This window comes from Choristoneura fumiferana, chromosome 5, assembly GCF_025370935.1.
Source record: "Choristoneura fumiferana chromosome 5, NRCan_CFum_1, whole genome shotgun sequence".
Taxonomy (NCBI): domain Eukaryota; kingdom Metazoa; phylum Arthropoda; class Insecta; order Lepidoptera; family Tortricidae; genus Choristoneura; species Choristoneura fumiferana.
Window position 1 is genome coordinate 20,466,464 of NC_133476.1, and position 16,219 is coordinate 20,482,682.

Consider the following 16,219-nt stretch of genomic DNA (forward strand, 5'->3'; position numbering starts at 1 on the left):
TTTTGCCTTAAACTATTTTAGTTCGGAAGTAGTTTGTTTGTACGAGTTTATTTCATATTATTGATCTTAATAAGTTCATTGTTGTTGTGTTCAGAACGTCTCGGAACAGTTTTGTTTTCCCGAATCCCGCGGTCACTGGTTATCACAATACGTATACTCTCAGATGAAAGATGACATAGACTGACGATAGAATAATGAAGGAACTTAACTTACGACGAAATTCAATATTTTTTGGTGAAGCTCCTGATCCGCACTATACTCCGTTTTAAGGTTAGAATGAACGGTCAAATTGTAACACACGTTTCTCGGTATTTCGAGCACAAAATAATGGTCAAAAAATACCTACGACCTACATGTACAATTATTGCGGTATTTGTTATGTTTTTATTATAAAAGTGAACACAATTTTAATAAATAGTTTCGTTAATTCATTTAAAAACGTGTGCAAATTTTACCGTTAAGTTTCAAATGTAAAGCCGAGTTTAGACTTGCGTTGTTTTGACTTGCTTCCTTTCGTTCTGAGAAACCTGTGCCCTGCAGTGGGATGTACAGCCAAGGGCAAAGATACCGACACGGCCAAAGTTGCAAAAATATGTATACACGACTTTATGCACTTAACATTAAGGCCGTGTATACATATTTTTGCAACTTTGGCCGTGTCGATATCTTTGCCCTTGGCTGTACATGGGTCGAGATATGATTTAGAAGTGGTTTCGGCTACACTTTGTCCGTCAGTCAGTTTTTCATCTGAGAATACTTTAATAACGCTAAGGAGGGAATAAAAATTGGGCTATTCTAGTTTTAGTATAGTCAGCGGCAGAAGTGCACGAGTGGTTCTGGAGCTCAAAATATACACACCTCTTGTTACATTTGCAGTAAAATCCTGTGTAACCACTTCTATTGCTGACTGTACGAGTACGAAAGTTTTTTTTTTATAAAGCGTGTATCATGTTCTAGATTAAACGTAACAGTCGGCAGCAAAAGCGATTCACACTTTTATATAAAACTAGCTGTTAGCAGTTTCAGTCACAATAACTAGTATTTAAAAGTACATTTAAGCACTTCAGAAACGGAGAGTAAATTCACCCTGGGGGTCGAGCAAAATCTCACGACATCTCACCAACGAGTGAGGGGGGGGGGGGGATCGAAAAATCGTCGAAATTGCATCACATATTAATGGGTGCCCCCTTACGTCACACTGTTTTTGATCATTCTTAGACCTCTCTCCCCTCCATGTTACAATTATTACTATGAAAATGTGTGTCACAAATCGTGAGACCGAACCAAGACCCACCCCCCTAAATGTGTGACGTTATTTATGGATGACCCCTAAAATGAAGTTCAAAGGGTATTTACCCTACACTAAAATTAGGTATTTTATTAATTTTAGTTTCCTTTTACCTTAACTTTTAGGTCGTTATTCTAAAACCGGACATGTATGTCAGGTTAACAAACACTAACCATTTAGGAACTTCTTGAAAAATTAGTCAAACACAACATACATTGTGCTGCTATTTTGCGGCAGTAGCGGTTGCCAAAAACAAAAAGTTGATGTAAACAGAGCCTTAAAAAGCTTTTATTATATAAATAAGACATGTTTACAAACAGTAGCTACCTACTAGACTTCGTTAAAGGTCAACATCTCGAAAAAAGCAATACAATTTTATCCAGTAGTCTTTTTACATTTTATACAGTATTTAAATGTTACGAATATAAGACCGCGTCTCTCATTGAAATCGCAGCATAATAATTAATATCATAAGTCGCAAATTGTCTCGATTTACTCCATTAATTATAGTTTTTATCAAGACACAATATTAATAGTAAATTTTCACTATTTAGAATTTCGCTTGAGGTTTAAAAATTGTCAGCCAATTTTGTACTAAACCGAACAAGGTTAACGGAAGGATATATTCAACCTAATAATCTTCCGATTAGAACCGTACAAGTATTTCTTATTAAAAATCAGATGTTTTTATAAACACCTAGTGAAGAAAAGGCGGTACAAAAAACGAAGCAAAGCCGCACAAGTATCAACTACATTTCCGTTTATGATCGCAGTTTTGGTTTGATCCCGCCATTTTAATAAATATAATGTGCCATTATTTGGCCCAGTAAGAATAACACCAAAGTTCAAGAGTAAACCAATAGTTATGTGACTTATTTTTGTCACTCGTACCACTCTTTGAGGCCTTATCAATTATCATATTCGAGTAATTGTTTAGCTTTCAATATAATCAATCCGCACGCAAGCCATGCACCTCGACTAACTTTACATTATAATCTCTTATATACACATTAAATGAAGTAGTTAAATTGTAGTTCGACACCGACGATAGTTAGAAGTGAAGTTTGTAAGTTTTTTAACGTCTCAATAATATACAATTGTAACTCGAAAGTAGGATAACACGGTATAAGCATACATTTTAGAAATTCATAACTATTATGTCAAATCGGAGTTGGTGCTAGTTCGTTGAGTGAAACTGCAGATTTTATTGCGAATTTGGATAGACTAGGCTTTTACGTCGGCGTATTAGCCACCATCTTGACCACCAATGAAACTGAACTGAAATTTTTGGTACACGCATTGGTCGGGTCGGTTACCTTCGTTACAAAATTAGCTAGATATGTTTTTGTCTCATAGCTATTGCTTAGAGAATTTAGTCAGATAGTATTCAAAAGTATTAGCCCTCTCCTACGTCTCGTGTAGTCGTGTCTTGCCAGATCTTAAAACAACACGGGTTGCCATATACTAGTCAAAGTTTTATACCAAATATTATTTATTAGCGGTTATTAAGTAATTATTTAATAGTTATAACTAGGTAGCGAGATCTATTTAAGTAATTAATCTCCAAGATATTCTAACTAACGCAATACACCCAGCTGATTATAGTTTTTGTTGTATATTTTACAATTGTATGGTTATTTATTTACTGCCCTAATTAATATAATCGTCTTGCCTTATTTAAGGATGTTCGAACAAGTAATAGTCCGTCAAAGTCACAATAATCATTATACAAGGAACTTGTCATTTCTGTAGTTGAAAACTGATGTATAAAAACAATATATCGCTTAATATGGCAATTTAAAGGATTTTTTGACGAAATGGGTCCCAAATTAACGCTCGTGACCGTACGATGTAAAATCGTCCATGTAATCTCAACCTCGTGTCTACCCAAATTGTATCAAACAAATCAACACTGTATCATACTTAACATAAAGATGATTCTAAAGCAATTTAATGTGGCCAGATAAGAGGTTGAGAAAGTACATGGGCGAAATTTTTATTGCCAATTAAGTATCCCCACTTTAAAGCAAAGGCCAGTCCTTGTGACCTGAAATCCTATTCGTATGAAATATATAAAAAAAATTAATGCTGTGAAAATCTTTACATGGATACTTTTTAAATTATTATTTTTACTTTATTGTTAGCCGTACGAGGCAGCTAAATTAATACGTAGCAATATTGTAATAAGTAGAGTTATTAGCTGCACTCGTTTATTTTTGGGCACCTGTTAAATGTATGAATTTATCCAAATGCATTTTATGATCCTTAATCGTTTGACAAAAAGACAAATTTTGTATGTTTATGTGGTCTTGTATTGTTATTGTGTGGATTATATGCTTGAGCTGTTTGGAAAGACTCTTAAAAGGATCCATAACTTTACTGTATTTATAATGGACAACCATCAAGAATCTATCCTGGTTTTAATAGTCGAAGGTCCCCAGTGTTCCAACTTAGCCGCTCATTTTGTCTTGTGGGTAATTCGAATCCGCTGTCTTCGCCGATAGGGCTAATATGCCCTTTTTTATTTATTACATTTTACATTACATTTTTTTATAACTTGCAGATTGAAAAAAAAGCAAAATTTTTGAGTAACTCGTAAGGTACACTATTGTACAAACATGTTCTTGTACTTTTAAACAAAATTTTTATCAAAAATATGTGAATACGACTCTATTTTTAAAGGCGTAGAATATTTTTAAGTGAATTTCTGCTCTCCTGTACTAATAAAGTAATTGATGCACTGATTTGTGGTCTATTTGTGGTGTACAGTCGCCATCAGAATAGATATATCGGAGCGGCCAAGGTGATCAAAAGTATCGATACACGAACTCTAATACATTAATAATAGAGTGCATGTGCCGATATTTTTGACCACCTTGGCCGCTCCCAAATACCTGATGGCGACTGTAAAATAAAGAATGTTTGTATTGTATTGTATGTAACACATGTGAAAACGACCATATTGCCTTGAGAGCACCCACATCTACGAACAATATCTGCTATTCATAAAACCATGCTTTTAAAAATCTAATTCATAGAAACAAAATTAAGAGTCTTTCCACTCCCTGTCGTCCAAAAACCCAATTTGTTGATATGGGTTACCTAATGGTTCGCCGACAATTTTTACGTAGATTATTGATTGGCAGACCACGTTTCGCCGGTAACGTTCGTACGCCGATGTATTGTTTCGCAGAGTAACGTTTCGTAACTCAACCTTTAGTAGACTATTCAGTTGGCTTGTGAGTCAGTAAGCCGTGTTTATTTTATATTGAAGTCAAAACAACTAAGTCGTGACGCCAGCAATTCGGTTCTGGCGTTGTTGGTCACAGTTCTACCTAACACTCCTCCTCGCTGACGCTCGTCGTCGCACCTAACCACACATTTTGATGTCATGCGCTAAACTCTGCTTATCGTGCTTAGGCGAACAGTTGTTCGATCAACTGAAACAATTACAAAACAAACAATCGACCAAAAGTAAATCTGCATATCGCTATTCTTCCTACCAACTACTCGGCGAAACGAATAATAGGCGTAACGAAATTATACCAAACCTTGCTGGGCCAAAAGAAAAGTCTGCGAAACGAAAATCTGCGTAATTAAACTCGGCAAAACGACAGGTCACCGTTAATATGGTCAGTAGAATCTAAATCAGAAATAGAATAAAATTTATTTAAATGCCATTATCATGTCATAGAATTAAATAAATAAAAAATGGTATAATTTTTGCCAGGTTCAGCCTCTACTGACCACCGGTTTACTATGTGTTGTGGTTTACGAGACGTATTGGTATAAATGTATGTGTTGTCATGTTCTGTATTAAAATTATCACCATGTTGGGTGTCTGTATATGGGTTGTTGACAAGCTTTTCATCTATTCATACTAAATATAATTACTATTGTATTCAAATTATTTTTATTGTTAAGTGACACTAAATCTATCCTTTATCTTAATTCCAGTATCGATTTGTACAATAAATTTATTGTTCTTTAACCTTGTTTTATTTCTAACTACTTTGTCTAAGAATTATGGAATTTACTGCGATAAAAGTGGCCTATAAAGGTAATCCGAGTTATAGACTACCTATTTGTAATTTCATCAAACTCTGCAGCCATTTTTGTGTCATTCAACATTCAAACTTTCACATTTATAGTCTTAATTTATTTATTTTTTATATGAGGGGGGCAAACGAACATGCGGGTCACCTGCTGGCAAGCAATCACCGCCGCCCATGGACACCTGCCAACACGAGAGGTGTCGCAGGTGCGTTGCCGGCCCTTTGAGACTGATAGGCTCATATCGCAAATACAAACTGAAATATAAAAAGAAAAACAAAAAAAAAACAATATTAACTGATAGGCTCGTTTTTGCCCTCCCCAAATTGCGTAGGGCAGCCTGATCGTAAACGGTCGGGGGGATTCTCCACCACACAACGTGGCGGTACCCCGTTGGGGTATAGTAGATCTATTCAATGCCGCTGTCATACTGAAAAAGGGGGGAAGGCCACCGGCGCTCACACTCATCGGACGAAACACAGCAGCAGCTGGTGCAGCCGTTTCAACCGATATTCTATGTGAAGCTAGAATAGAAACACACTGACGGCGGAGGCGGAGCAGCGCGGAGGCGGCACCGGTTGTAATACTCGAGCTAACATGAGGGCACACAGAATACCGCCGTCAGTGTGTTTCTAGCTTGAGGGTGGCATTACATCACTCAAGCCGGCCAATTTCGTGCTTTTTTTTATTCGACTGGATGGGAAACGACCAAGTGGGTCTCCTGATAGTAAGAGATCACCACCGCCCGTAAACATCTGCAACACCAGGGCTATTGCAGGTGCGTTGCCAACCTAGAGGCCTAAGATGGGATACCTCAAGTGCCAGTAATTTCACCGGCTGTTTTACTCTCCACGCCGAAACACAACAGTGCATGCACTGCTGCTTCACGGCAGGATTAGCGAGCAAGATGGTAGTGGTGGTGCTGCAAAGCAGCTTGGCTCTACCACTTGATTCGTGTGTCACTCATTTGGTACCACCCAGGGGTCACGTGTAGGGTCGCGAGTGACTTTAACCCCCATAAATAATAGGACAGGATTTACAAAGTGAACCAAAATGATCAACATAAATAAAATAGTTGGCATAAACACTATAGATTTTTAAGAGATTAAACATTTGGGTTCGCTGCGCTCAAAAACACGCATAACCGACGTTGGGAAAAACGTCTGTCGCATGCACCCACAAAGGTGGGCTCGCACAGTTACTTGTGGGTGCCGGATAACGGCCAGCGACATCGAGGCAGACCGAGAAGGAGATGGCGGGACGATCTGGACACGTACGCAAAGGACTGGCCTGACATTGCGTCAGAACGAGAGTTGTGGAGGTCAAAAGGGGAGGCCTTTGCCCAGCAGTAGGACACTATACAGGCTACTTAAAAAAAAAACATTTGGGTCCATATCGGCTCGCATACTTATTGAAAGTCAGAATGATTGTTTGTCATAACTCTTTTTTTTCTCTGAAACCAATAATTGTTCAGAATTGTTATAAAACGAAACCTACCTACCATTTCAATTTATTGATGATTCACACTCTCAAAACTTTTATTTCTTTCTTTTCGGTCATAATTGGAACTAATATAATAGTTATATTTTTTTCGTTAGGACTACCTGTAGGTACTCTTAGCTCTTCCTTGTGCGTATAACATGTTTAACCCTACAAGTCAACGCACGTAAAGAGAGCTCTTCCCTTTTAGTCCTGATTAAAAAGGTTTTAGCAATTTGATTTTTAGTTTTTGAGATATCTGCGAATATACTTACATTTAAATATACATACATACATACACGCCAGTGTGTATACATATAATGTCAGAATTACACAGTTCATGTATATGTTGGCACATGTTTAGAAGTTAGTATAGACTAACATAATACAAGAACTATGTAATTCAGAATACATACAAATTGAATTGATAATGATAACCTTTTCTCAAGTTTATGATGGGATTAAATCCTTCAAACTCAATTAATAGATAATTATGAATAATCAACACATAACAATATCCAATATAAATGTTGAATAATCACCTGAAAAAAGTGGTATTCTGAATAAAATGCATTTATTTCATAATTAAATAATTATTAATATAACAACACAAAATTACAATATTTTCTAAATAAGTGTCTACTAAACTTGTTATTAGAGAAATGCCCTAATCGCATTTGTGTTTGTATATGATTGAACTTGCAAGTCCTTATCTGAAACAAACAGACATTTGTAAATAAAATTAGATTAACAACATCACTTTACCTTGCTACTTCGTAACAACATATAAGGCAGCTATGTCATGTAATACATGTCATTGTGTTTTCATGCAATGCCACCTGGGATATGATTCCAGAGATAAAACAACATTTAATGTAACTGTAACATTTTGCTCATCCAGTAGAATAATGACATATTTACAAGAAAACAAGTTTTAGATTTTAAATTTACGGTTGGATATCTTTAAATTACTTTCTTATGTAGTCACAAAGCAATTGTGTCAATGTTCTGTTGGATGAACAATTTGGTTTAAGTAAAGCTACATTAACCCTCTGGTTCACCATCTATTGATTAAATTTATTTGAGGGATAAATGTGATGCGGTCTTTGTTTGTTTTGTTTGAATAGACGGTGACGGCATCACATTTATCCTTCAAATAAAATTAATCAATGGGTGGCAAAACAGCCCCTTAATATTATAAAAAAATCTAGCTACTCAGGAAGTAAACTTTACAGGATTATCATTTGTTTTATTAAATGTGCAAAAAACTTTTTTTAGTTCATATTTCAGATAAAGTTTGGAGCTACATCAAGACTTGCATAATTTGTATTGCACATCATTAATGTTAGGTAGCCACCAAACTGTCCTCTTGATAATGGGGTATAGTTATTGATTTATTATTTTAGTAGATTACTTGAGTTACAAAATAAAGTGTGGCTTTTAAATTACTCAATAAAATCAGAATTATACAGTTTGTCTCTCAGGCCCAGGATAAATAGAATGTGTTAATTAGGGTATTGCTAACCTATGTATGAAGCCTCGCACCCAAACTCCACAGTAACAATGTAGAAATTACCGATTTATAATTTAATACTTAACATACAGTCAACACTATAATGACATTGAAGGTAATCAGTGTTATTTTGGTGTATAAAGATTGGGTTGAGACTTTTTTTTTGGTTGTTATATCTGATATTTCGATATAACTGGTATCGCTATAAACGGTTGTGATAGGTTTTTTTTTATTTTTTTTATATATTTTTCATATTCATCTAAGCAAATCATTTTTGAATGAGAGAAAGAACTCCACTCGGGATTTCTGTCACTGCCCAGAGAGTAGACACATTGTGTACTTAAAAACTAAAATGTATAAAGTATAATATTAGCAAAGCAAACTTTTCAAATGTTAAACAAATAGTACCTGATAATGGTAGACTCCATTGCTTTGCAACTCTATGAACTGTTCTTTTTTGGATTTAATGAATATTCGCAATTAGCATATGCTAGTCCTATCCCCATGCCCATGCCGGCTATGATGGGCCATCTCCGCCGGCCGAGGAACAACATAGACGCCATCGTACCTAGTAACACTCCACCGCCTGGAATATTACACAAAAGTTTAGTAACGAGCCTAAATTAATATTTGATGAGCACAAAATTAACCATGGTACCTGTTTATAACAAGAACACAACTAGCTATTATTGATAAATGTACAAACAAGGTAGCGCAAACACCTTCGACGAAGAATGGATCTTAAATATTATGTAATTGCCTATTGACCTTAGGGATCGCAATATCAACTAGACGAGTTATTTACCGGTTTTAACAATTCCGTCTGTGAGACACATGTCCAGTTTAGCGGAATAATCGTCAGCGTCGTTCTTTCCTTTCGCCATTTTACTGTTTGTTGGTTTTGAGCTTTAATAATAAATAAAAACACAAGCTGCACGATTCCCGTAGGTCGTCGATGAAAATATCAGATAAATTAAAATCCTATGCACTTTTACATAATTCGGCAGTGTAAGAATGAAAATTTCACATGACAGCAATCTGCTGTGACAGTTGACATCTGTTCTTAATTGTTATTTCAGTCAATGATAAAAAAGTCACCATTTTATTTTAGTGATAACACTTGGCAACGCAAATTCCTCCAAAATAATGCTGTAATGTTGACTGCAACTAGTTTAATATTATGCAAATAAATCATGGTAAAACATCTTTGTTTAATCATTTTGATTATAAAAATATATGGCGTTGAACATTAATTCATTATCTCAAACAGACTATAAGTTGTTCGAGTTATCGATAAAAGCGTTACGATGTTGCCAAACTTTTAACAAAAACAGAATAGATGCTTGAAAACACAGCTTGAAAAGAATGTGATGTCAACTTTTGACATTGACATGTTGACATAACTTTTCTTCTTTCTTCGCCTTCGTTGTGGCCTTCGCCTTGATTGAATTTCCATCCTCAGCAACAGCGAATTATGCGTAGAAATGTTGTCTAATAGAATGTATAGGCATGCTTCATGCCTGAGAGTAACATGCAGGGGCACAAGTACTACAAACGATGCGAAATCGATGCAAACGCCTAACCCTCGCAAGGTCAACAGTGACATGGTAGGTCCACCAGATCCTGTGTCCAACCTTCGGAAGATAATTTATAAGCAGCCAGCCAATGAAACTGAATTAGAGAGGAGGTACCGGGAATTAAGGATAGAGGCTCAGAAATGGAACCACGAGTTCTGGACAAAGCACAATTCAAGATTCTTTCAGGTAAATTTATGTTTCTAAATTACTGGTGGTGATAAAAGTCAGGGAGTTTTTTAAAAGGCCTGTTGCATAATTCCATTTGATATATTTTTTTCACATTTACTTTATTTCAAATATTTGGTGATAATTGAGAAACCACTAAGTAAATTTGTGTTGACATTAATCTAAACATAGTATAGAGACCAATTAGACATTAGATTAACTAAACAAAACACGACAGTTTTAATCAATCATACTCATAGATTCCACTCTAACCTTATATTTTATTTTAGGAAAGAGAAGATTACCTCAAAAAAAACCTCCCAGAAGGTAAACAAAACTTGACAGCTGATGAAATGAGTGTCTTCTACAAAGCCTTTCTGGATAAGAACTGGAAAGCACACCTCACTTACAACGTAGAGTGGTACAAGAAGAATATTACGCTGCTTGGACTAGCAATACAAGTTAAACTTAGACGATTATTTAGAATAAAGAATGTTAAGTAAATGAATTTGTGTTCTTTAACTCTATTGTAGATATCTAGATAGATAGATAGATAGATAAAACATTTATTTGTTACTGCAAACACACACAATCAAAATTACATAAATTAGAAAAAAAAGAACAGTCCTAACTTAAAAGTAAACAATTTTCAGTTGTTTGTGTGCGCTGCAGTAGTGCAAAAGGGCCATGGCTCACTGGTCAACATTGCTCATAGGAGCAAAACACTGATATTCTGCCACAACCCAGTGGGCCAAGAACAAATATTATCACCTTATTAAAAAATATAAATGTACAATACAAAACGAAACAAACAGTGCCAAGCAAAATGAATACATTTTCAATATAACAGTTTTGTACCTGCCTACCATCAACGAAAATAATTTAATGATTCATAACATGCAAATGAAAAGAGAGAAAGAAAAAAAAAACAAATTAAGCATCTATCTAAATAAATGTCACCCAGAGAATATGCCAGCCCCCACAAGTTTATATCATAGTTATTCAGGACAGCTGTTTTGAGTCTTGATTTGAGTGATGTGCTTGCAAAAGTGAAATAATCAGACTGAGTTTATATAAAGCTGCATAACATCTTCACGCGGCCGCCGCACGAGCGTCGAGCATTATTCGCCATTAGAATTGATATTTATTTTAAAATTTGTAAGTGTGAATAAATAAAGAGCAAGATGTGATTTTTAAACTAACTTTTTAATCACGGCTCTGTCACTTTTAATGCTGGCATTTAACATGAAAAAGTAAAGCCATCTTGCCAACCAATGTCAATTGTCACAGATTTTACTATTTGTAGAAAGAAATATGATTTTGAATGAATTTCTAAAATTGATTGTTTATAAAACTTAAAGCAAGATTAGCAATTATGTAAAATAGTTTTTATAAGAAGAAAGTAACTTTTCCAATGTATATTGCATTTAAGTGGCTGACTGCATTGGCTGTGATCTTGTGGCTTGCCCTTTGCTGTGTTGACATATATCTGAAGGAATGTAAGAAAAAAATAACTTTGGGTAAGTAAATAATGCCACTTATTAACTATCTGAAGCTGAGTTTAGACTTGCAAGGAAAATCGTGCAAGTTGCATTACATTGTGGTGCTCATTTGACCACTACCTACAAACTCGTTGGCTTTACAGCCCCGCAATGTAATGCAACTTGCACGATTTTTCTTGCAAGTCTAAACTCGGCTTTAAGTTAGCACCCATTATCATAGTTATCTTTGTGGACCTAATTGTTATTTTCTTTTTGTCATCAGATACCTCTGTCAAGCCTTATTATGTTTTCGCCAAATACACAAATGGCTCAATTCCTATTGAAAGAAATTTTAAAACAAAAGATAAAGCAAACTGGAAATACATGAAGCAAAACCACAGGCAACAAAACATTGCTTTCCTCCACTACATAACATTCCTGGCAGGTGCTTTTGCTGTTTCAATATTCCATAAAAAAACTGAAATTATTAAATACACGCAAAATCATATTACAAAGACTAATATCCTGAAAGGCATCAAGTGGGTGAATATGACCACTAGCGCAATACATTTAAAAGAAACCGCCGTGTTCGCTAGTGTTGCCACGTTGAATTATTTGAAATTTTTGTGGGGATCTGCTCGACATTTAGCGGCAGTTGCGTTCAATAAACCTGGTGAAGCTCAGAACATTAATTCAACGTTACTTAAAAGAGTTAAAGAAATTGGCCAAGATCGTAAAACTTTAGGCCAATTACTACTTGCTGCTATCAACGACAATAAAAATATCAGACTGCGTTGTCAATCAGAAACAACGGCTAAAAACAGACTCATGCAGTATATCGAGGAGACCCAAAAGCTAATCAAAGAGAACAGAACGCGATATGTTAACTTCCAGCAACTTTATTCAGTAACTCACAAAGAAAACGTCTTTCTGAGAAGCCGTATCAAGAAACTGGTGAGTGAGAAAGAAGACGCTGAAAAGAACTTGATGACATTAATTAATGAGGTGTATCGGTCTCAAAATACTAATCTGAAAGCTTATTGCGCCCGTTTTATTGTGCATACAAAGAAGAATTTGTTGAACAAGGACGTTAACGCTGAAATTCGGAAGTTTCTTCAGAAGTCTAATGAGCCAACAAGTGTTGCTTCCAGAGGCGTTGGTGATCAACTCGGTAATATTATGCTATCGGGTACGAGCAGCCTTCCTGAGTGTTCCCTTCGCGTTACGGATTTATTTCACGATGACATCAACCTCGTGCGTTTAGTCTCTGACGCTCCAAAACTCCGTGGACTGCCTGGCGAATGCGTTTGGACAGTTAAAGACAAAAATGGAATAATTGAAAAGCTATACGAATATGATTATGAAACTGACTATGATAACGGAGACACTATAAGAAGAATAAGGGAATATTCTGTTTATCACGATAAAGACTGGCTGCTAGACCAAACAAAGTAAGCACACGTTCTTTATAGCATTTTAAAACATGATTCAATCAAATGTAACATATTCTTCGCAAGACGCTCTTGAGGTTCATCATCATCATCATCCCAGCCTATATACGTCCCACTGCTGGGCACAGGCCTCCTCTCAGAACAAGAGGGCTTGGGCTAGGGCTCTTGAGGTTGTATCCACCTTATTTCATAGTTTGTAATAAATAAGGCATTACTTAAACAGCTATGATGAAGGCAGGCACAGCGCCTACTGAGTTTAAAATAAGTTTTTGGTAAAAAAATAACTTTTAATAAAAGCTTTTTTTTTGCTGATGATTGTTACCCAAACTACATTTGAATACCAAATTTCAAGACGCTGCCATTAACCGTTGAAGAGTTACGTCCTGTGGAGATGATCCTGGCCGGACTACCAGGATGTCACTACCAGATTTATTGTATTGTCACAATACTAGTAATATAGGCAGTAATTCGACTTCATACTAGAGGACCAAAATCGATGCACGCACTCACTCAGCGGAGCGTCTTACACGGCGCCGCTAACCCGACTTAACTACGCAGTGCCACGCCGCGCGCCGCGCAGTGCGGTCGCGGCACTGTTCGAGTGAGTGCACGAGTGAGGTGCCTAAATTCAACGCTGATAAAACCAACATTGTCATTTTTTATTATTATAGGCTTTTATTTAATTTCACCTGTCCTGTTGTCTGTCTGTATGTAGTCAAATCTTGCAAGTCAAATTTGATCAACTTCCAGTAGTCAGATTGACTTGAAATTTTGGAATACTAATGTAAATCGCGTGACAATACAATAATCTAGTAGTGACATCCTGGTAGTCCAGCCAGGGTCGTCTCCGCAGGACGGAACTCTTAAACGGTTAATAACATCGACTTGAAATTTGGTATGCAAATGTAGTTTGGGTGACAATGCAAGTACAGTCAGCAAAAAAAGCTTGTCTTAAAAATGTTTTTTTATGGTTAGGTTATTTCAATTTCCTGCTGATGCTGAAAGGTAAATTAATACCTATTAGGTACTTTATTATTAGTCTATTAAAATTTGTCTGGGTACATACTCAACAAAATGTTAACCATAGTGATGTGGCGCGGCGTGGCACTACGTACGTAGTTAAGTCGGGTTAGCGGCCGTGTAAGACGCTCCGCTGAGTGCGTGCGTCGATTTTGGCCCTCTAGTATGAAATCGAAATATTGCCTATATTACTTGTATTCTGCTATTGCTGTGTAGATATTTATGCCCATTGATTAATTTTAACTGACGGATAAATGTGATGCCGTCTCTGTTTTTAACCCCCCCGACGCAAAAAGAAGGGTATTACCACTATGTGTGTCTGTCTGTGGCACCGTAGCTCTTAAACAGTGTGTGTGTGTGTGTGTGTGTGTGTGTGTGTGTGTGTGTGTGTGTGTGTGTGTGTGTGTGTGCGTGTGCGTGTGTGTGTGTGTGTGTGTGTGTGTGTGTCTGTGTCACCGTAGCTCACGGGTGGACCGATTTAAATGAGGTTTTTTTAGTTTCGGCATGTCTGCTGTCTGTCCATCCGCGGCTTACTACGCACATACAATACAAATCTACACTCGTCTGTTTTACTTTTTGTAGTTGCCAACCCTAGCGATCCGCGCAGCCGTAGGTATAAATTTCAAGAATACGGCCGAGTCGGTCTACTGCCTGTTACTTGTATTGTGGTATTGTCACGCAATTTACATAAGTATACCAAATTACTACTGGAAGTGGGTCAAATTTAACTTGCAAGATTTGATTACAGACACACAGACAAAACGGGACAGGTGAAACTAAATAAAAGCTTGTAAAAATTGTCTAAAAGCCATGCCTCTCGAATATCTAAGGCACTATTGTTGCTCGACTGCCCGAAAGACGGTTCTTTGACGAATGGACGAGGAGGTACTTAATAAGTAACGGTTTTTTTTTTCAGTGTAATACCAAAACTACCGGATTGCCCAAGCTTGAGTGCAAGCGCAGTTAGAATACGACTTGACGTAAAGCCTTTAACGAATATGGGATTTTTGACAAGATCCAAACAATTCAAAAGTTTTTTGGAAAATTCACCCGGCTGCGTCCCATCGAAAACGTCGGCGTCTCCTTTGTCTTGTGGTTGATGTAAATTTTATATTTACGTAATTTACAATTTTAAATAATGTTTTTGTGAGATTAAATTTATTTATTTTTTGAACATTTGGGTTATTTTTAATTAATTTGTAAGATGGGGTTTAAACCACCAGCGTGCTGGTAACACTTTATTAAATCAGGGTGGCTACTCCGAAATTTGAAAATCGAAGTTTGTAACGTACCGTCCCGCTGATTCTTTTATTATTTAACTAGCTTTTGCCCGCGTGGTATTGGGTTATCGCGCGCTGTTCCCTCGGGAACTGTGCATTTTTCCGGGATAAAAAGTAGTCTAATGTCACTCTCGGGCCCATAAACTATCTCTAAATACACGTAAATCCGTCGCTCCATTACGGCGTGAAAGACGGACAAACACACAAAAATACAAACACAATTTCGCATTAATAATATTGGTACCTATAGTATATAGCACGGACAAATCATTCAAAATAGCACGTATCTCATCACTAGCGCTAAAGGTTGGTATTGAATTGAGTTTTATAGCTTTGTTTCAATTCTAGAGAATGAGAAAGAAATCAGAGACGTGCGAGGCTAGCTATTTAATATGAGAGCGAGAGGGACGGTACGATACGAACTTCGAGTTTCGTAGTAGCAGGGCTACTATGAAACTCGAAGTTCGTGTCGTGCGGTCCCTCTGACACTTATACTATTTAATACGAGAGCGAGAGGGACGGTACGATACGAACTTCGAAATTCGTAGTAGCCCTGCACTGCAGAAATCAATCTCCATACAAGTGCGCTCAAGCAACACACACATATACACTGCTCACGGACACGATATCTCGCTAGCTACATATTAGTATCTGTGGTTGGGATGCGAGCGCGAGTAGGTACCATCCGCTTGAGACACGCGTCTGTGAACTTTTTTGGGCAATAAATTGTGAATTTGGCCAATAACGGAATCGTCGCAAGATATTTTCTGTGACAAATTTATAATATAACGATGACATTAAAATAAAAATATTTTAGTTACTAATTTATATTCCCATTCTTCCCGTTCCATTCTCAACAATAAATCAAACAACTAGATACGAGTGCCACTACCACGATAGTTTTTTGGTGCA

At 36.7% G+C, this 16,219-nt stretch overlaps 3 protein-coding genes across 3 annotated transcripts; 2 read left to right on the forward strand and 1 right to left on the reverse strand.

The window, feature by feature from the left end:
* Positions 1-7,377: 7,377 nt before the first annotated feature.
* On the reverse strand, positions 7,378-9,358 carry LOC141428415 (MICOS complex subunit MIC10-like). Its single transcript, XM_074088406.1, has 3 exons — positions 9,139-9,358; positions 8,742-8,919; positions 7,378-7,533 (listed from the first exon to the last, which is right to left on the reverse strand). The coding sequence occupies exons 1-2, from the start codon at positions 9,215-9,217 to the stop codon at positions 8,774-8,776; spliced, it is 225 nt and encodes a 74-aa protein (XP_073944507.1). The 5' UTR covers positions 9,218-9,358; the 3' UTR covers positions 7,378-7,533; positions 8,742-8,773.
* Positions 9,359-9,721: 363 nt separating this feature from the next.
* Positions 9,722-10,583, forward strand: Coa8 (Cytochrome c oxidase assembly factor 8). Its single transcript, XM_074088404.1, has 2 exons — positions 9,722-10,096; positions 10,366-10,583. Exons 1-2 carry the CDS (start codon positions 9,818-9,820, stop codon positions 10,576-10,578), a joined length of 492 nt encoding a protein of 163 aa, XP_073944505.1. The 5' UTR covers positions 9,722-9,817; the 3' UTR covers positions 10,579-10,583.
* A 105-nt stretch (positions 10,584-10,688) lies between these two features.
* Positions 10,689-15,201, forward strand: LOC141428404 (uncharacterized). Its single transcript, XM_074088395.1, has 3 exons — positions 10,689-11,595; positions 11,840-13,007; positions 14,944-15,201. Exons 1-3 carry the CDS (start codon positions 11,490-11,492, stop codon positions 15,125-15,127), a joined length of 1,458 nt encoding a protein of 485 aa, XP_073944496.1. The 5' UTR covers positions 10,689-11,489; the 3' UTR covers positions 15,128-15,201.
* The last annotated feature ends 1,018 nt before the right edge of the window (positions 15,202-16,219 follow it).